General features: G+C 37.0%; 1 protein-coding gene across 9 annotated transcripts in view; it reads right to left on the reverse strand.

The window, feature by feature from the left end:
* The window catches only part of LOC128691776 (A-kinase anchor protein 9), a gene marked incomplete at its 5' end in the record, with an annotated part of 128,610 nt that overhangs the window by 8,074 nt on the left and 99,169 nt on the right, over positions 1-21,367 (reverse strand). For all 9 annotated transcript variants that reach the window (XR_011394112.1, XM_070100978.1, XM_070100976.1 and 6 more), the window contains 13 exon segments: positions 214-361; positions 3,260-3,393; positions 4,905-5,125; positions 5,895-6,077; positions 6,509-6,667; positions 7,273-7,434; positions 8,944-9,126; positions 10,443-10,649; positions 11,857-12,051; positions 14,248-14,398; positions 17,903-18,125; positions 20,069-20,324; positions 20,474-20,712. Coding sequence is in view for 8 of the 9 variants with exons in the window: in XM_070100978.1 (XP_069957079.1) it covers positions 214-361; positions 3,260-3,393; positions 4,905-5,125; positions 5,895-6,077; positions 6,509-6,667; positions 7,273-7,434; positions 8,944-9,126; positions 10,443-10,649; positions 11,857-12,051; positions 14,248-14,398; positions 17,903-18,125; positions 20,069-20,324; positions 20,474-20,712 (2,461 nt within the window).

Raw genomic sequence — 21,367 nt, forward strand, 5'->3', positions numbered from 1 at the left:
TAATTTTGAATGGTTTACAGACTAAAAATATCTTGAAATTGAGCTGAAAGTAGCAGAAATGAATGAAATATCCATGTAAGACCATTAAGGGTAATTTTTACGGTAATGCATAAAATAAAATCTGTCATTACTCTGCAAAATTTGACCAATCATTTTGTACATTTACTTACGTACTTCAAATGCACAATGAGACAGGAATATTTTCAAGCATACCTGCGTGAGGAGGAAGGTGCAGACCACAACTGATTGGAAATACTTGATGGTCCTTTGGTAGGAGGAGTTTGACCAGTAAAAGTGTTTATAAAACTTCTTCCAGCTATACCTTGGTCATATGATCCTCTTCTGCTGCTCTCTGAAGCTTCTGTTGATCATGAATAATAATACAATGATGATTATTATTTCCCAAAAGTACATAATACTTAATGTGGTGTTTGTTCTACAATTTATATACAGCAAAATATGTGTTTTTTGGTTTACAATTTACATACAGAAAAACCTTAATATTCATAGGGTACAAGTACTGAAAATTTCCTGAATGAACTCTTGAACAGTTCCAGGAAAGTAAAACTTAATTTCTACATTTTGTAGCCAATCTTTACCAAAAAAAAAGAATCCCACCATATATACACCAATATGACTGTATACCAAGAAACAAGATACTTGATCAAAAACCAAATGAGAAAAAAATCAAAATTCAGTCATTATGCCTATAGAATTTACATGGTTAAAATAGGAGGAAAATACACATTTCTTAACTAACTTTCAGCAAAATTACGAATTAACATACCACACATGCACCAAATACTTGTGTATGAAAGAAATACACTTAATCAAAAAATACTTTAGAAATTAAAACAAATAAAATCCTACATAGTCAATACCCGTTAAGGTCCCAATGATTCGGCTAGAGGGAAAAGGCAACTATTGACAGTCCAGTGATAGAGGAAAAGATTGAATCTTTTATGAGCAACCAATTCATTAAAATACACAGCAAATATGGATAAATACCCAAGTTTGACTGCACTTTATATCTTGAGAAGCCAATATGCACAGTATGTCAGGAAGATGTATCACTTAGAATTTTATTTTTAACACGTCAACTGTTTCCTACCAAGGTAGGGTGACACAAAAAAGAAAAAACTTTCATCATCATTCAACACTTTCACCATCACTCATACATAATCACTGTCTTTGCAGAGGCGCTCAGATACGAGAGCTTAGACGTCCCTACAAGCTGCCAATATTCCAAATCCCTCCTTTAAAGAGCAGGCATTGTACTTCCCATTTCCAGGACTCAAGTCCAGCTGACGGGTTTCCCTGAAACCCTTCACAAAATATTACCCTGCTCACACTCCAACAGCTCGTCAGCCCCCCCCCCCCCAAAAAAAAAAAATTGTCTCCATTCACTCCCAACACACTCAGGCACACTTGCTGGAAGTCCAAGCCCCTAACCCACAAAACCTCCTTTACCCCCTCCCTCCAATCTTTTTGGAGATGACTCCCTACCCTACCCTTATTACCTTATTTTTATCTAAGTTCACTTTCAGCTTTCTACCTTTACACACCCTCCCAAACTCATCCACTAATCTTTGCAACTCTTCTTTAGAATCCCCCAAAAGCACAGTAGCAAAAAGTAACTGTGTCAACTCCCATTTTGTATTTGATTACCCATAATTTAAGTCCACCCCTCTCCCCAACACCCCTAGCATTTACTTCTTTTACAACCCCATCTATAAATATGTTAAACAACCATGGTGACATTATACATCCTTGTCTAAGGCCTACTTTTACTGGCAAGTAATCTTCCTCACCTACATACATTAACCTGAGCCTCACTATCCTCATAAAAACTCTTTAGAGCATTTAGTAACTTACCATCTATTCCATACACTTGCAATATCTGCCACATTTCTCCCCTATCCACTCTATCATATGCCTTTTCTAAATCCATAAATGCAATGAAAACTTCCCTGCTTTATCTAAATACTGTTCACATATGCTTCAATGTAAACATCTGATTTTCACATCCTCTACCCATTCTAAAGCCTCCTTGCTCATCTGCAATCCTGCTCTCTGTCTAACCTCTAATTCTTTCAATAATAACCCTACCATACACTTCACCTGGTATACTCAGTAAACTTATTCCTGAGGCTTACCCATTAATCTTTTATCCACCAATACATAATCTAACAAACTACTTTCATTACGTGCTATATCATATTTTGAATATTTATTTATCCTCGTTTTCATATAGTATGTATCACTTATTACCAAACCTCTTTCTACACCTAGTTCAATTAATGGCTCCCCATTTTTATTTACCCCTGGCATCCCAAATTTACCTACTACTCCCTCTACAACATTTTTACCCACTTTAGCACTGAGATCCACAAACACAAGTACTCTCTCACTTGGTTCTAAGCTCTCCACACATTCAACATTTCTCAAAATCTCTCTCTCTCCTCTACACTTCTCTCTTCTCCAGGTGCATAAACACTTACTATAACCTCTTTTCACATCCAACCCTTATTTTACTCCACATAATCCTTGAATTTATACATTTACGTATATTCCTTCTTTTCGTGCTATAACTTATCCTTCAACATTATTGCTACTCCTTCCTTAGCTCTAATTCTATTAGAAACCCCTGACCTAATCTCATTTATTTCTCCCCCACTGAAACTCTCCCACCCCCTTCAGCTATGTTTCACTTAGTGCCAGGACATCCAGCTTCTTCATTCATAACATCCACAATCATCTCTTTCTTATCATTTGCACAACATTCACGCACATTCAAACATCCCACTTTCACGGTTTCCTTGTTTTTCTTTTTAGCAAGTTATATAGGAAAAGGGGGTTACTAGCCCATTGCTCCCGGCATTTTAGTTGACTTTTACAACACGCATGGCTTATAGAGGAAATATAAAGAAATATGAAGTTAAAATACTATGGGTACAAATTCATAAATGAACCTTCATGTACTGTCTATGAATCTAATTTTAATATAGAAGAGATTCAGGGATATCAGTTAACTGGACTGGAGTCCTAGAAGTGGGAAGTACAGTGCCTGCACTGAAGTAGGGGTGTGGATGTTACAGTTTAGAGGGTCATCTGAACTGTGATGTTGGTGCTCTTCTAGCAACAGTGATTGAATGAGCTACAGTGAAAGTATTTTTTTTATTAGGTCACCCTACCTTGGTGGGAGATGGCTGGATTGTTCAAAATTAGAAAAAAAAATAAAATAGTAGTTTTAATGTACCTGGAGTAGATGTAATAGTAAAGGCTGGATGTGGCAGAGAGAAAAAAATCTGTGGCCCAAACTGTCTTTTCCGAAGATATCTTTGAACCATGTTTTTCATCCGATTGATTGCAATTACTGCTAAAACTCCAACCCTGAAAAATAATAAAAAATTTAACATTTAAATATTTTTATCTAAATACCTTATAAATGTTAATACATTCCTGAAAATAATATGCAAGTCAACTGCTCAGGAGTTGGAACATATTTTTCCCAAACAAGCTTACTTTATGATCTGAGATGCCGTCTTGAACAATAATATTCCATATCTAATTGCATTACTTTTTTACTAAACCTATTTACACAATATTTTACATTTAGTATTGTTCCTTTTCACTTACAAATAGTAATTAAACATTGTTTAAATAATGTATATAATATAACATGTAAAACAGCTGAGAAAAAAAAAAATCCAAAATTTAATCATATCTCATTGGGTCAGTGTTTTTTTTTTTTTTTACTCGGTGCAGGACACAAACTGAAAAACAATAATAGGATTTTGTTCAAAGTACAGGATGTCCCCGTATGTACACCCAACCCTGCAAGGTAAGCAAAATCCTCTGGCGGGTGGAGAAAAGTTTTTCCATTGTGTCTAAAATGCCTGATAGTGTGTTTACACTATGATATATTAAGTGTTCAATATAGCTAGGCATAAATAAATAGATAAAAAAAGTAAAATAAATACATAGCACATACAAATGGGTTAAATGAAAGCCAACAAAATGTGAAACACTAAAAAGAGGGTGCTGTATATGTAGGGCCCTCCTGTATGTTCACTGGATTTTCCATGCCTGAATAGGTTTTCATTTTCCTTATTATAAATATCAACATTAACCAATTTAGAGTGTTGTTTAAAGATATTAAAAAAAATCACATGAATCTGTGAACACTTATCTTCCTACTACTCTCTGCTCCCTCCCTCTACTTGAGTACCAACTGCTGCAACCCAACTTTGTATCATCAAGTGTCCATTTTCTCTAATTTAAAATGAAAACCAACAATAAGCTTTTGTTCCAAATATGCTCAATGGACTTCCTATGCCCGAATCTGCTTATTCAGTCATTCTTTAGTGAATATCAATATAAAATTCAGTGATATTGAAAGAGATATTGTTTAAAAACAACAAACACATGAAGACAAGTGAAAAGTGTATTGCTGCAATGTTTACCAACAGTCCCAGCATCATTTTCCACTACCGTATTCTTTGCTCTCCGGGGTCATAAACACACTCATGTGTCGGAGGAGCGAGTGCTTGTCCTTAAGTCATTAAGTGGTTTCAGAGTGCTAATGTTGTAAAGGCAGAACATCATAATTTGAGGATCTATGTTTAATTCACTATTTTTATACATTATTACCATAGTTAAATAGAAAATATGTTTTTTCAGATACAGTGGACCCCCGCATAACGATCAGCTCCCAACTCGACCAATTATGTAAGTGTATTTTTGTAAATGCTTTTGTAGGTGTATTTTTGGGGGTCTGAAACGGACTAATCTAATTCACATCTCTTATGGGAACAAATTCGGTCTATAACAGCACCCAAACAGACTTCTGGATTGAAATAATATCGTTATCCGGGGGTCCACTGTATATACTATATAACTACCTGAATCTGTGTGTTGGCTGTACTCGAAAATTAGACATAACTTCTGCTGCTTCAGCTTGGACAGTTCCATTAACTCGACTTGCCATAGTGTGCAGTCGAGACAAGGCGTTTTCCTCGTTTTCCCTAAACCCCTTTATAACTACAAGCAAGTATCGCTTTTGCCAAATAAGTGCCTTACGCCAGTGCTCACTTCGTATATATTTTCCACAAATGTACTGCATCTGAAAAATTACAAAAAGGGTATAACAAAACAAAATTAGTTTACTATATCTGATATTACTGCATTTTACAAATATAATTTTTTCAAGGCAAAAATAATACCAACAATGTTCCAAGGATCAATGGCAATAAGAAGTTAGTTCACAAGGTGTGTGATTAAGAAGGAAGAGTACAAAAAGGTAGCGAGTAAGTATGTAGATGTCAGACAGTAGTAGTAGAGAACAAGAGTGTGTTATTCATTTGAGTGCTGGACTGTTGGTGGTCCATCATGAAGTTGAGGTCCTGGTAGATGCACCAATGAAGCAGACTGAAGGAATGTATAAGTACAGCATTTGGTAGTAATGCTCAAGACAAATGGGGTTGGTGTCATGAGTAATGAAAGTGAGTCAACAAATGTACCAGAAAATGCACCGTGTCATCCCGAACAATCTATATTGTAAGGAAACTGTAAACAAGTGATGCAATGCTGTGAAGAATTTCTTGTGTTGTGAGGTGTGCTGGATCATTGCAGCAGTTAAAGTGAGAGTTAAGTGATTATTAAAATAAAAACCCTTATACAGTACATGTAATAATTTAGGGTATTATATCTCAATCAATACAGTTACCACTGACTTAGCTCTGTGTTTCTTCAAGCCTTAAATATACACAAATAATTCATGTTGAATAGTATTTAGTTGCAAACAACACAAACTACTGATTACAAATAATAGTAACTGACTATTATTATTACTGTTGCTACTGATCATTTGGAAAGATTAAAGGATTTCTTACTCTCTCATCATTTAGCTGAGCATTGCCAATATTTTGAGGCATCCTAGATCCAGCTTCTGTCTGCAATCTTGTCACTTCAGTCTCTTTCTGTGAAATTATATTTTGTAGTGACGCTCTCTCTCTTTCCCACACTGAGCGTTCCATCTTAAGTACTTTTTCGATATCAGGACTTTTATTAGTACTCTGAGGAAATAAAATGTGTTAAAAGGCAAGATACATAATACTGTACAATATACAAAACAATACAATCCTAAGTAGTTGTTCTTTCTTTCAATAAACCGGCCGTATCCCACTGAAGTAGGGTGGCCCAAAAAGAAAAACGAAAGTTTCTCTTTTTAACTTTAGTATGTATACAGGAGGAGTTACTAGCCCCTTGCTCCCAACAATTGTATGTACCATATACTGATCAATCTAGATTGCCTTTAGATTACTAAGCAACCCTCATGCAAGTTAGCTTTTATCCACTGTTGCAAACAAAGAGCCTGATTTCTGGGGAGTACTGGTTACTACAGACAATTATCAAGTTCAACAAATTTTACTGTAGAAAGAAATATCAATAAAAATTTAGATACAAAAAAATGCATTAGGTTGGCAGGAATATTTGGTTGACTTACAGCATTTGATTTATTAAGTTGTCTCGTGAGATCAGCAACAGTATTTTCCAGTTCAACAATTTTCTTCCTCGTGAATTGTCTGTCATCAGTCAACCGCAATACAGACTTGCAAAGTTCCAAATTTTCTTCAAGCTGCAGTTCAAAATAATCATCCAGGTTCTGTAGAGAAAACATACACCCTAGATGATAACAGGAGTGTTAATATGGGGATACCTGACTCCATGCAACAATGCAATTTCTAATACATTGTGAAGGGAATTTTAGTGTTTGATGGCAATATTTTCTCACATACCCTTATATAACACGTGAATTACAAGATGGCTCTTGGTAAGACACTCAATTTTGAGCGAGTGATCAAATGAGTATAAATATGGACATTCCTGATGCCACATGGCAGTGATAAAGTGCATCATATATTGGAAGAATTTGCAGTGTTTAGGATCTCCATAACTATACCCAATAGAGATACTGCAGGCCTGAACTGAACCAAATTATTAGTGTTCCATTATACAAATTAATTTTTTAGGGTAAACTCCCTCAATAATAATTTAATATAATAAAATCCAAATTTATGATGATAGTACGTATAATTATAATTTTAGATATGCAACCCAGCTAAATTTGATACTGTACAGTAATATGTCATCAACAAGAAAATTAAATCAGACAGAATCTGCACTTTCAGTATAAAATAATAGGGTATCTAAGATCTGATAAGTTATCTGCAATTACCCACTAGTCCATTACAAAGTAAAGGCACTTACATTAATTCTTGCTAAGGCAGATAGACCAAGTCTATTTATAGCCATCTTCTCAGTAGCAAGATCTTTCTGTAGTTGCTGTTCTTTCTCTCGGGCTAGTTCCAAGTCTTTGGTCATTATTCTTAATTTTTGATGCAATGTACAAAGCTCTGCTTCTGCCTCTCCCTGAAAATTTGGAAAAAGTTTAATACTTTACCAAAATCACAATATATAAGAACTAGTAATGGGGTCTTACCTCTTGAAAGTATGAGGATAATTAATAGATAAAATATCTGTACTGTAAATGAAAACATTGTAATTACAGTCTTCTTTTTTATAAGTGGACAAAATACATGCACAATTCACAAATATAAATAAAGGTGAATGTATTTAACCCTTAAACTGTCCAAACGTAGATCTATGTTCGATTTTACATTGTTTCTTATGTAAAAAAACGTAGCTACGTTCGGAGCGCTTCGCGTGCAAACACAGATCTACGTTTGGACAGTTTAAGGATTAGATAGGAGAAGGCCACTGAGGTGAAAAATAAAAAGTGAAATTATGATGCATCAAGAAATAATTCCAGAAAAATGGTCTTCAAAAATTAGTAGCTGCATCAGTTGTTGCAACTTTAAAATGGTTATTCAAAGACCTAGAAAAATTAAGTGACAGTTTGTCTATAAGAAAGTTTTCTTGATATTATATGACATAACATTACTTATGTAAACAAAGTTCTCTGTTTGCAATGATTTGTCCTTACATCACTTGTGAAAAAATATGTAAAATTTAATGTTATACATTTGTGCCAAGACAACCCATTGTCAGAGATAATATACCTACTGTACAGGCAGCTCCCCGCTTTATGCAGTACAACTGAAAACCCAACGCATTAAGAATATTACCAAATAGAGAACTTACATATACATTTTTTTTCGACAAACCGGCCGTATCCCACCAAAGCAGGGAGACCTAAACAGAAAAACCAAAACCAAATTTTTTCTTTTTAAATTTAGTAATGTATACTGGAGAAGAGGGTTTACACAATATATTGTGGTATAAACCTTGGTAATAAATACCGACAAGTTGGTTTAGAAAGACACGTAAGCAAACACTATAACATATTTATTAGAAAACGTTTCGGTCCTGGGACCTTGATCACTTCTAACATACAGAGGTAGAAAGACATTATATATATAGGCGGAGAGTGAAATGTGACGCACGTGACCCGAGGAATGTCATAAGAACTTAAGAATGGAGGAACACTGCAGAAGGCCCACCGGCCCACGCGAGGCAGGTCCTTATCAAAACAACCTCTGCCTATGATGAGGACGAGTAGACGATGAAATCATGTGACTCCTGTGTTGTTGGGCTGGTGCTGCTTAAGTATCATTAAATCATGTGACAGGAGTCACATGATTTCATCGTCTACTCGTCCTCATCATAGGCAGAGGTTGTTTTGTTAAGGACCTGCCTCGCGTGGGCCGGTGGGCCTTCTACAGTGTTCCTCCATTCTTATGTTCTTATGACATTCCTCAGGTCACGTGCGTCACATCTCACTCTCCGCCTATATATATAATGTCTTTATACCTCTGTATGTTAGAAGTGATCAAGGTCCCAGGACCGAAACGTTTTCTAATAAATATGTTATAGTGTTTGCTTACGTGTCTTTCTAAACCAACAATATATTGTACTCACCAATTTATTTAGAGTACGTGTGTATGATATATGAAGTTCTGCATCTTCTTCACGAGCCCTGTGAGAAGCAGCTTGATGGGCATCAGCTTGAGCTCTTAAATCACCCTCAAGCTTCCTTTTTTCTCCTTCTAACTCTCGAATGCGTGACTCTTGATATTGTAAACGTTCCCGATCATGGCTTATCTATTGAAGGTAAAGTTTTACTCGTACTGCAATAAGGCCCAGAGGCACTAAGGTCAATTGCTGCAAATATGCATATACTAAAATCCTGACAATGGCACTAACAAATTAAGTATGAATATCATGATGAACAAGATATCAAAGGTTTTGCAATTCAAAAAGGAAGTGTAAATAAAAAGTTAAAAATTTAAGTAAAATCAAGGCAGACAGGAAAAGAAAATTAATGAAATAAAAGCAAGAGGAAAAATAAGAGACTACTAACATGGGTAAAGAAATCTAATGATTGATATAGTATAAAATAATGTAAATAATGTAAATTCACATAAGAAAGGCAGTTTTATCTGAAGCTAAGATGAAGGACAGCTATACAAATAAGGTCAAGCAAGATGAAGAAATGAAAAACCAAGTAGACATGGTGAGAAAAAAGAAAGGATCATCAGAGATAATATAAACACACTAATAAAGTTAAATAAAGATAAGGCTCTATAACAAGAGGTCACAAGTAGAAACTACATTCCAAAGCATGACACAAAGACATCTTTAATGCAAGTGCAGTCAAGCAGTACAGTACAGCAGAAGCTCGAGTTCACTGCAATTTTCCCTTCAACTCAAATATCTTTTTTTTTTTTTTAACAGACTGGTTGTCTCCCACCAAGGCAGGATGACCCGAAAAAAAAGAATAATTAAAAGTTTCTTTTCTTTTCACATTTAATGATTTATACAGAAGGGGTTGCTAACCCCTTGCTCCCGGCATTTAAGTTGTCTCTTATGAAAAGCATGGCTTATGGAGGAAGAATTCTTCTCCCCTTGCCCATGGAGATTTTTTTTTTTTCAACAAACTGGCCGTATCCCACCGAGGCAGGGTGACCAAAAAGAAAACCAAAAGTTTCTCTTTTTAAATTTAGTAATGTATACAGGAGGAGGAGTTACTAGCCCCTTGCATTTTAGTCGCCTCTTATGACACATATGGTTTACGGAGGAAGAATTCTTCTCCACTTGCCCATGGAGAAAATATGTAATTATTTACCTCTTTTAGGTAGCCACCTAACAATCCTATTATGCTCTCTAAATTTTGAACAGCAAATGTTTTAGATCTGAACCTTTGTGTTTGTTTTTTACTGCCTGTAATCTGTGTACAAAAATATATAATATTTTCATTATCATTTTAATGCTAGTCATATTTAAATTTCTATATTACTTCTTATACTATTTTTCTGTATTACTAAACATGTGTGATATTCACTGCTATATGTACATTAATCTTCTCCAATACCATATAGCTAAATGCAATTTAGGGACATTAAATTAAAATATCATACCTGTCTCATTAAGGAGTCTTTTTCCATTTCTAAATTCCTGACTGTTTTTGTCAATTCTGCATATTTACCCTGTTCTTCCATCAAATCAACTCTTGCTCTTGCTCTCTCAGCATGTGCTTGTTCATTCTGGGTTACAACTTTCAGTCGCTCTCTCTCATATAACCTCTGTATTTCAGTAAAGCGCTCTTGTTGAATTACCAGCTGCATCTGCATGAAAATAAAATAAATCTGCTTCATAATTTGCATATTTTTAACAAAAAAAAATCATTGTAAACTAAGAATGTGAAACAAAGAAGAAAACACATTAACCATCGCTTACTCTCTAGCTACCTTCCCAGACACCATGATCAAATGATGATGCAACGAACTACAACATGCTCACCCAACTTTCAAAGTACAGGCACCACAGACATTATTATACTGGCACTGACATTATGTCATATACCAAAGATGACTACTTGCCTCCACTTGCTCTGAGCTAACATACTAAAATGTAGCTGATGGATGATTAATTAAGTCCCAACCTCTCACACCTCATTCACATCCTGCTTTCAACCCTTCCCCAGTCATCACCTACACTTTCTATCAACCCCAGATTTATACACCCTCTTTACCTGTCTTGCTTCTTACTACACTTAACCAAACACCTCAACTTCTCCTTCACTCCTTTAATTAGTGTTATACCACCAGTCTTCTAATTTCTCCCTTTCTTATTTTTTCTTATCACACTAGCTGTTTCCCACCAAGGTGGACTGGTAGTATGACAGTAATTTAAAGAAGGAGAGGTTGAGATGTTTGGTTAAATGCAGTCATTTCAGACATGACATTTTCACTTTTTCCAAATTCTTGCGGTAAAATTCAAAGAGCATTCATTACACAAATACATAAGCAACAGTATCAGCATATTCAAATACATACTTTTTTTTTTACATCCTCTCATAAACTTCTTTTCCCTAAGATTCCTCATCACTTCTGCAATTTTCCTTTCCTCATTTACCCTCCAATTTACATCATCCTTCATAGACAAATGTATACTTCTACTTACTCTTGGGAACATAGTACATATCCATGTCAATGACCCAGAATTATTGAAAACATTTTTTCTTTCCTATATTTCTTACCAGAAGCACCAGAAAATGTACAATAGCACAGCCTAATGTAATAAGCACCCTTGAATCACATAAATGTGCTTAATAGAATTATTTGTGTAGACATTTTTATGGTGGGGACCAACTCCAATATATAGTTCTATAAGAAAACTGATAACTATATACTTATTCTAGGCATTTTGAATTATGTTTTTTTCTTTTTAATCCATAGAAAAAACCCAAATTTCAAAATATAGAGTATTTATTGTGCAAAAGGAAAATTGTAAGGAAAAAACTAAACCAGTATAAAATAATTTTCTTTTAACCTTGAGATCTTCAACAGCAGATCTGCCAACTGTACTGCCATCCTTAACAGCAGGAGCTTTTTCTAGCTCCATAAGTCTTGATGTAGTGCAGGTCCTGTCAGGTCTTTCACCAGGGTGTTGATTAGCAGCTTCAGCCATCTGAGTGTAGAGGCCCATAATTCTCTCACGTTCTTTTTCCAGTGTATTATGAAGGCCCTGAGATGGAACAAAACATGACTCTTACTAATCATACTGAAGTAACATCATACTTGTACAAGATGAACGTTCTCAACTTGCTTCAAGCAAAAAATTTCCATGAAAATTAAATTTTTGGTAGTAAACATTGTGATAAATAGCAAAACATTTCATATTTCAGCTTTTTATGTTTTCATTTTTTTTGAGGGGAAGAGATGGAAGGAAAAGATGAAAAGTGGTAAATAAGATGTTTGGAAGGTTACCCTATTTACCTCATGCATTTTTCATTTTGTGTATTGAGATATTACAATATGCACTGACCTTCAGGAATGCAATCTGTCTGCTAGGATAGATATTACAATACAGTGGACCCCCGCATAACGATTACCTCCGAATGCGACCAATTATGTAAGTGTATTTATGTAAGTGCGTTTGTACGTGTATGTTTGGGGGTCTGAAATGGACTAATCTACTTCACAATATTCCTTATGGGAATAAATTCGGTCAGTACTGGCACCTGAACATACTTACGGAGTGAAAAAATATCGTTAACCGGGGGTCCACTGTATTTAATTTGGAAAGTTGATTTGAAGTTCGATTTGGAGACAAATGGTTTTTGGGACCTGACGAGCTGTTGGAGTGGGAGCAGGGTAATATTTTATGAAGGGATTCAGGGAAACCAGTTAGCCGGACTTGAGTCCTGGCAATTGGAAGGACAATGCCTGCACTTTACAGGAGGGGTTTGGGACACTGGCAGTTTGGAGGGACATCTAAACTGTCATATTTGAGCGCCTCTGCAAAGACAGTGATTATGTATGAGTGATGGTGAAAGTGTTGAATGATGATAAAAGTTTTTTCTTTCTTTCTGGGTCACCCTGCCTTGGTGGGAAACAGCCAATGTGTTAAAACAAAATATTCCCTAACAACACCAAGGTTTATATGGGTCACATTGCAGTGAATGACTAATAAAACCTTGCAGTAACATGAATAAATGTCACTTTCTGATCTATGGACACTATAAGCTCCAAACCTCTAAACTGAGACTTGATAAAGCCCAGTGCTTGGGCAAAACAAACAATAAATGAACAAGTTATACTACATCTGTGTCTCATTTTCCAACCTGTCAGTATTTTATACCCTCTCTCTCCATTTCCTTCTAAAATACAATTGATACATATTTTCTTTCTATACATAATACATGCTCTATAGCAAAGGAGAATGACTAGCATCGCTGCTCACCATCAGTGTCTGATTTCCTTCAGTTACAACTATTTTCTTCCTTGTCACTTTCCTATTTGCTTTATTAAAAATGTTTAATTACACAAATGTAAGAATTATCCTGTAATGCTCATAATAATTAAGAATACGGATGATAACCGCCCACCTGGAGTTTACCTGGAGAGGGTTTCGGGGGTCAATGCCCCTGCGGCTCGGTCTGAGACCAGGCCTAATTTATTTTACTGAACAATTAAAAACTTAATTTTTCCTCCATAAGCCATGCATGTCATAAGAGGCGAATAACATGCCGGGAGCAAGAGGCTAGTAACCCTTTCTCCTGTATACATTACTAAAGTTAAAAAAAGAAACCTTTGTTTTTCTTTTTGGGCCACCCTGCCTCAGAGGGATACACCTGGTGTGTTGAAAGAAAGATTACTAGATAATGAAAATCAATGATAATTAGTAATTAATCTTTTATTATTATATTCAGTAGGGGTCATAGAGCACCAAAGGGAATGGGAGGTATTCAGAGTTAATCCAGGTAAAATGAGGTTAGGTCCAATTCCTTGGATCAAGAGTCCCTTACTGACATCAACGAACCTCCCACTAATTAATCTTTATAACGTGATGCAATGTTGGAAAGTGAGCAAGGTAACAACTATGAATGTATTCAGGAAAACTGGTCAGACAGACTGGAATCCTGGAGGTGGAGAAAACCACACTTGCACCCAGGAGGAGGGTGGGGGATGTTGCACGTCGGAGGGTCATTTAAAAAGTGATGTCTGCTCACTTTTGGCAAGACAACCATTAAGCAAATGGTGAATGGATTTCCCCCCTTTTTTTTCTTTTGGTTGCCCCACCTTGGTTTGAAATAACCAGCATTTAAAAAAAAAATTCTGACTATCCATCCATCAGGAAAGGAAGATCACTTTCAGATATTTGGGCTGGACTTTGTTACCCTTGGTATTCAAGTGGAAAGTGGTTACACAAACCAGTTACCTTGATGACATTCTCCTGTTGAGCTCGAGTCGCAGCTGCCATTCGCCGTTGTTGGTTAAGAACTTTTGAAACACGACTGAAATTGTTACGCTCTGCCTGCAAAGCTTCTGTCAGTGTCTCTACCTCTTTCTTAGAACTCTCCAAGCTTTCACTGAAAGGAAGAAAAATGTACTGTATTTGCAATTTAACTGCAGTTTATCTAGGATTCTATGCATGATGACAGAATCAAAATTTAGAAAAAAAAAAAAGCAGAAACAAATATTAGCAATAATATTGGTTGTAGCTTCCTATTTTCATAAAGTAGGAGGCATCCAAAAAAAAAAAATGTAATGGGGAAAAAAAGAGGAAGAAGACAGGGATTGAATGAATGAATTAATGATGGTTAATGTTTTTTCTTCTTTATGTTACGCTCCTGCAGAATGCTACATACAGATCAATAATACATTAACTAAAAAGAAAAGAGAATATGAATGTGTAAGTTCAAGAATTATGTGGATTAAAGTAAAGGTTGGATGCGAAAAGTGGGTCATAATAAGCGTGTATGCACCTGGAGAAGAGAGGAATGCAGAGGAGAGAGAGATTTTGGGAGATGTTAAGTGAATGTATAGGAGATTTTGAACCAAGTGAGAGAGTAATTGTGGTAGGGGATTTGAATGCTAAAGTAGGAGAAACTTTTAGAGAGGGTGTGGTAGGTAAGTTTGGGGTGCCAGGTGTAAATGATAATGGGAGCCCTTTGATTGAACTTTGTATAGAAAGTGGTTTAGTTACAGGTAATACATATTTTAATAAAAAGAGGATAAATAAGTATACAAGATATGATGTAGGGCGAAATGACAGTAGTTTGTTGGATTATGTATTGGTACATAAAACACTGTTGAGTAGACTTCAGGATGTACATGTTTATAGAGGGGCCACAGATATATCAGATCACTTTCTAGTTGTAGCTACACTGAGAGTAAAAGGTAGATGGGATACAAGGAGAATAGAAGCATCAGGGAAGAGAGAGGTGAAGGTTTATAAACTAAAAGAGGAGGCAGTTAGGGTAAGATATAAACAGCTATTGGAGGATAGATGGGCTAATGAGAGCATAGGAAATGGGGTCGAAGAGGTATGGGGTAGGTTTAAAAATGTAGTGTTAGTGTGTTCAGCAGAAGTTTGTGGTTACAGGAAAGTGGGTGCGGGAGGGAAGAGGAGCGATTGGTGGAATGATGATGTAAAGAGAGTAGTAAGGGAGAAAAAGTTAGCATATGAGAAGTTTTTACAAAGTAGAAGTGATGCAAGGAGGGAAGAGTATATGGAGAAAAAGAGAGAGGTTAAGAGAGTGGTGAAGCAATGTAAAAAGAGAGCAAATGTGAGAGTGGGTGAGATGTTATCAACAAATTTTGTTGAAAATAAGAAAAAGTTTTGGAGTGAGATTAACAAGTTAAGGAAGCCTAGAGAACAAATGGATTTGTCAGTTAAAAATAGGAGAGGAGAGTTATTAAATGGAGAGTTAGAGGTATTGGGAAGATGGAGGGAATATTTTGAGGAATTGTTAAATGTTGATGAAGATAGGGAAGCTGTGATTTCGTGTATAGGGCAAGGAGGAATAACATCTTGTAGGAGTGAGGAAGAGCCAGTTGTGAGTGTGGGGGAAGTTCGTGAGGCAGTAGGTAAAATGAAAGGGGGTAAGGCAGCCGGGATTGATGGGATAAAGATAGAAATGTTAAAAGCAGGTGGGAATATAGTTTTGGAGTGGTTGGTGCAATTATTTAATAAATGTATGGAAGAGGGTAAGGTACCTAGGGATTGGCAGAGAGCATGCATAGTTCCTTTGTATAAAGGCAAAGGGGATAAAAGAGAGTGCAAAAATTATAGGGGGAGAAGTCTGTTGAGTATACCTAGTAAAGTGTATGGTAGAGTTATTAATGAAAGAATTAAGAGTAAGACGGAGAATAGGATAGCAGATGAACAAGGAGGCTTTGGGAAAGGTAGGGGGTGTGTGGACCAGGTGTTTACAGTGAAACATATAAGTGAACAGTATTTAGATAAGGCTAAAGAGGTTTTTGTGGCATTTATGGATTTGGAAAAGGTGTATGACAGGGTGGATAGGGGAGCAATGTGGCAGATGTTGCAGGTGTATGGTGTAGGAGGTAGGTTACTGAAAGCAGTGAAGAGTTTTTACGAGGATAGTGAGGCTCAAGTTAGAGTATGTAGGAAAGAGGGAGATTATTTCCCAGTAAAAGTAGGCCTTAGACAAGGATGTGTGATGTCACCGTGGTTGTTTAATATATTTATAGATGGGGTTGTAAGAGAAGTAAATGCAAGGGTCTTGGCAAGAGGCGTGGAGTTAAAAGATAAAGAATCACACAAAGTGGGAGTTGTCACAGTTGCACTTTGCTGATGACACTGTGCTCTTGGGAGATTCTAAAGACAAGTTGCAGAGATTGGTGGATGAATTTGGTAGGGTGTGCAAAAGAAGAAAATTAAAAGTGAATACAGGAAAGAGTAAGGTTATGAGGATAACAAAAAGATTAGGTGATGAAAGATTGGATATCAGATTGGAGGGAGAGAGTATGGAGGAGGTGAATGTATTCAGATATTTGGGAGTGGACGTGTCAGCGGATGGGTCTATGAAAGATGAGGTGAATCATAGAATTGATGAGGGGAAAAGGGTGAGTGGTGCACTTATGAGTCTGTGGAGACAAAGAACTTTGTCCTTGGAGGCAAAGAGGGGAATGTATGAGAGTATAGTTTTACCAACGCTCTTATGTGGGTGTGAAGCATGGGTGATGAATGTTGCAGCGAGGAGAAGGCTGGAGGCAGTGGAGATGTCATGTCTGAGGGCAATGTGTGGTGTGAATATAATGCAGAGAATTCGTAGTTTGGAAGTTAGGAGGAGGTGCGGGATTACCAAAACTGTTGTCTAGAGGGCTGAGGAAGGGTTGTTGAGGTGGTTCGGACATGTAGAGAGAATGGAGCGAAACAGAATGACTTCAAGAGTGTATCAGTCTGTAGTGGAAAGAAGGCAGGGTAGGGGTCGGCCTAGGAAAGGTTGGAGGGAGGGGGTAAAGGAGGTTTTGTGTGCGAGAGGCTTGGACTTCCAGCAGGCATGCGTGAGCGTGTTTTATAGAGTGAATGGAGACAAATGGTTTTTAATACTTGACGTGCTGTTGGAGTGTGAGCAAAGTAACATTTATGAAGGGGTTCAGGGAAGCCGGCAGGCCGGACTTGAGTCCTGGAGATGGGAAGTACAGTGCCTGCACTCTGAAGGAGGGGTGTTAATGTTGCAGTTTAAAAACTGTAGTGTAAAGCACCCTTCTGGCAAGACAGTGATGGAGTGAATGATGGTGAAAGTTTTTCTTTTTCGGGCCACCCTGCCTTGGTGGGAATCGGCCAGTGTGATAATAAATAAAAATAGTAAAAAATAAAAAGACATTAAATGTGAAGGAAAGAATGTTTATAGGATAAGGAAGGCCTATCTTGCTTCTTATAAGAAGCAATGTAAGCCTTCCTTACTCTATACACATTCTCTCCTTCAAATTTAATATTTGCTTATTTAATGTATTACTGAATTATATACAGCATTCTACAGGAAGGTAACCTAAAGAAGAAAACACATTCACCATCATTCATTCAATTCCCATCTTTCCATCAGACCATATGCCTTACTTACCTTAAGTTAATATTTTCTTCTCGAGTTTTCTGATACTGAAGCTGAAGAATGTACAGCTGTGAGCGCAGAAGTGTTAATTCTGAAATTCTGTCTACAGAACCAAGTTTTAACTGCCTTAATTGCTCCATCAACTCCTGAGTTCTTTTCTTTTCAGATTCAAATGATAATTTCCATTCAGCTCCAGACATTTTTTCTTGTTCCAGTTGAAATTCTACCAAGCCAACTGTAAAACAAAGACAATGATCTTACAATTTTTATTAACACACACCTGAAAAAGAAGAAACACTATTGCCATCACTCATTCAATCAGTCTTGCCAGAAGCATGCTGACATCACAGTTTTTTGATGGCCCTCTAAACTGCAACATCTCCACCCCTCCTTCAGAGTGCAGGTACTGTACTTCCCACCTCCAGGACTCAAATCCAACTAACTGGCTTCCCCGAATCCCTTCATAAATATTACCTTGCTCACACTCTAACATCACGTCAAGTCATTAAGACCACTTACCTCCACTCCAATCAGACAATCTTGAACAAGCCTGTTGAATGTCCAAGCCCTTATCACTTCAAACCCCACTTTACTCCCTCCCTCCAACCATTCCCAGGACCCCTACCCCTCCTTTCCTCAACCTCAGATTTACACACCCTCCTGGTCATCCTATTTTGCTCCATCCTCTCAGTGTCTAAACAACCCCTCCTCATTTCCCTGAATGATATGCTTGGTAACCCCACACCTATCTCAAAGCTTCAAATTCTCTGCCTGATATTCACACCACACACTGCCCTCAAATATGACATCTCCACTGCCTCCAACCTCCTCCTCACTCCAACATTTTAAACCCATGTTTCACACCCATTTAACAGTGTTGGTACCACTATACTCTGGTACATTTTCCTAATTTTCCTTCCACAGGTAAAGTTCTGTGTCTCCATAAATGCCTTAATGCACTACCCACCTTGTTCCCCCTTGCTAAATTTATTGTTCATCTTATTTGTCATAGACTCATCTGGTGATAATAACGCTCCCAAATATATGAACACATTTGTTTTCCCCATACTCCCTCCAGTGTGATATCCAATCTTTCATTGCTTAAACTTTTGTATACTCTCATCACTTTGCTTTTTCCAATAGTCATTTTTAATTTCCTTCTTTTACATACCCTTCGAAATTCCTTCACCAGCACTTCAAACCACTTCGGAATAACCCAAAAAGAACCATGTCATCAGCAAAAATAACAACTATGACAACTTCCCCTTTGTATCAAATTCATTATATTTCAATCCCACACTTTCCCTCATCACCCTAGTGTTCACTTCTAATTATAACCCCATCTATAATTATGTTAACCATGACATCATTGCATAGCTAAGGCCTAATTTTACTGGAAAATAATCCCCCCTCTCTCTTACAATCCCTAACCTGAGCCTTATTATCTTTTAGTAACCTATGAACTATTCCCCACATTTACAATATCTGTCACACTTGCTTCTCTATCCACCATATAATATGCCTTTCTAAATCGATAAATGCAACAAGTTCCTTACCTTTATCTAATTTGTGTTTACTTTTGTGGTTCAGTGGAAACACTTGGTTTACACATGCTCTACCTTTCCTAAAACCTCCTTGTTTTTTTTAATAATATCTCTACCACACATTTTTCCCCACTATACTCAACAAGCTAACTTTCATATAATTTCTACACTTTTATATCCTTGTCCTTTATATAAAGGAATTATGCATGCTCTCTGCCAATCCTAAGGTGCCCTCTTCATTTCATGGACATACTGAACAAATACTCCAACCACTCCAAAACATCTCCAGTTGCCCTTAACATTTCTGTCCTGATTCCATCTGTCCCATATGATGCTTTATGTCTCTCTTCTACCCACTGCCTCACACACTTTCCCCCACACTCACTTCTGGCTCCTCCTCACTCCTAAAAGATGTTATACCTCCCTCCCCAATGCGTGACATCACTGCTTTGTACATTGTGTAGTATTAAAAATATTTAACAAATATAGGAGTGAAAATCTTTGGTGTGAAAACCTGCCTGTAGGTTTTCTGCCATGTTCCTCTACTATTATGTTCTCACATGTTAAAAATGAAACTGAATTTAAAGCTTATAATATAAGAGAATTTGGATGAAACTACACATAATTTAGTAACCTTTCGCCTTCATCTCTTTCTCACTCTTGCTAAGTTCCTCCTCTAAAGCTGCCATGTGACGAAGTAGTTGTGTTCTTTCTCCTGGGGCGACACCTGTTCTTAGTCCATATTGGTGTGACCTCTCCTCTGAGTCAGCAATGGATCCTTCTGCCGATCCAGAAGCTATCAATCCACTCTTACTTATAAGAGACTTTTGACTGCTGTCCAAATGTGTCTGATGCTTTTGCAAGAACATCAGTTCTATCAAGGTAAGCATCTGAAAAAAATGACAAATGAATAAGCTCTATGCAATTAAGCATGCAGAAAAACAGGAAAATACAATACATAACATTTTATTACAAGAAATTATTTTTCTATTACACAGAGTAAAAATTTGAGTAAACAATGAAAATGACATTACAGTACCTCTATGCCCTCCCTATGAACTTTATTCATCAATCTTTGGATTTTGTTTGCAACAACACAAGGCTCATCTTCTTCACTTAAGTCACTGACAGCACTGGAGGCTCTTGTAGAGAGTTCTAGTTCTCCCCTTGCATGGCCATGTTTTACATATGATACTAAAGTGTTGTCCAGTTGGCCAGACTTGTCAAGTTCCTGCTTCACACCAGCATTCAGTGCATCAAGAGAGTCACATAGATGGGCTACAAAATATAAAAATCTAGTATGTATTTATTGCTCATAACAGTTGGAGAGTGAACAAGGTAATGTTTTGTGAAGGAATTCAGGGAAACTGGTTAGCCAGACTTGGGTCCTGGAATGGGAAGTACAATGCCATTCTGAATTACTGGAATACTCTGGTGCCAAAGTATTTACAGGGAAATCTGCATCTCTTCAGAATAAAATAAAACAAATTTGCTAAGCACATCAGCTGGCAAATACACAAATTGATTTTAAAAACAATAGTGCAAGAACAAGGATGTAAGACAGATAATATTAATCTATAAGCAATAAATAATCACAAGGTATGTACCATTATACTAAGCTTATAACAAGTATTCAAATACAGTGGACCCCCGCATAACGGACGCCTTGCATAACGGACAATCCGCATAGCGGACGCTTTGATCGCTAAAATTTTGCCCCGCATAGCGCCCAAAAACCCGCTCAGCGGCCTTCGTCCGAGACGCGTCCAATGTGCGGCCTGAGCCAGCCTCATATGTTCCGCCGGTGGCATTGTTTACCAGCCAGCCTCCGCGGTAACATTCAAGCATACAATCGGAATATTTCGTATTATTACAGTGTTTTCGGTGCTGTTTCTGGAAAATAAGTGACCATGGGCCCCAAGAAAGCTTCTAG

The sequence above is a fragment of the Cherax quadricarinatus genome, chromosome 75 (assembly GCF_038502225.1).
Source record: "Cherax quadricarinatus isolate ZL_2023a chromosome 75, ASM3850222v1, whole genome shotgun sequence".
In the NCBI taxonomy this organism is placed as follows: domain Eukaryota; kingdom Metazoa; phylum Arthropoda; class Malacostraca; order Decapoda; family Parastacidae; genus Cherax; species Cherax quadricarinatus.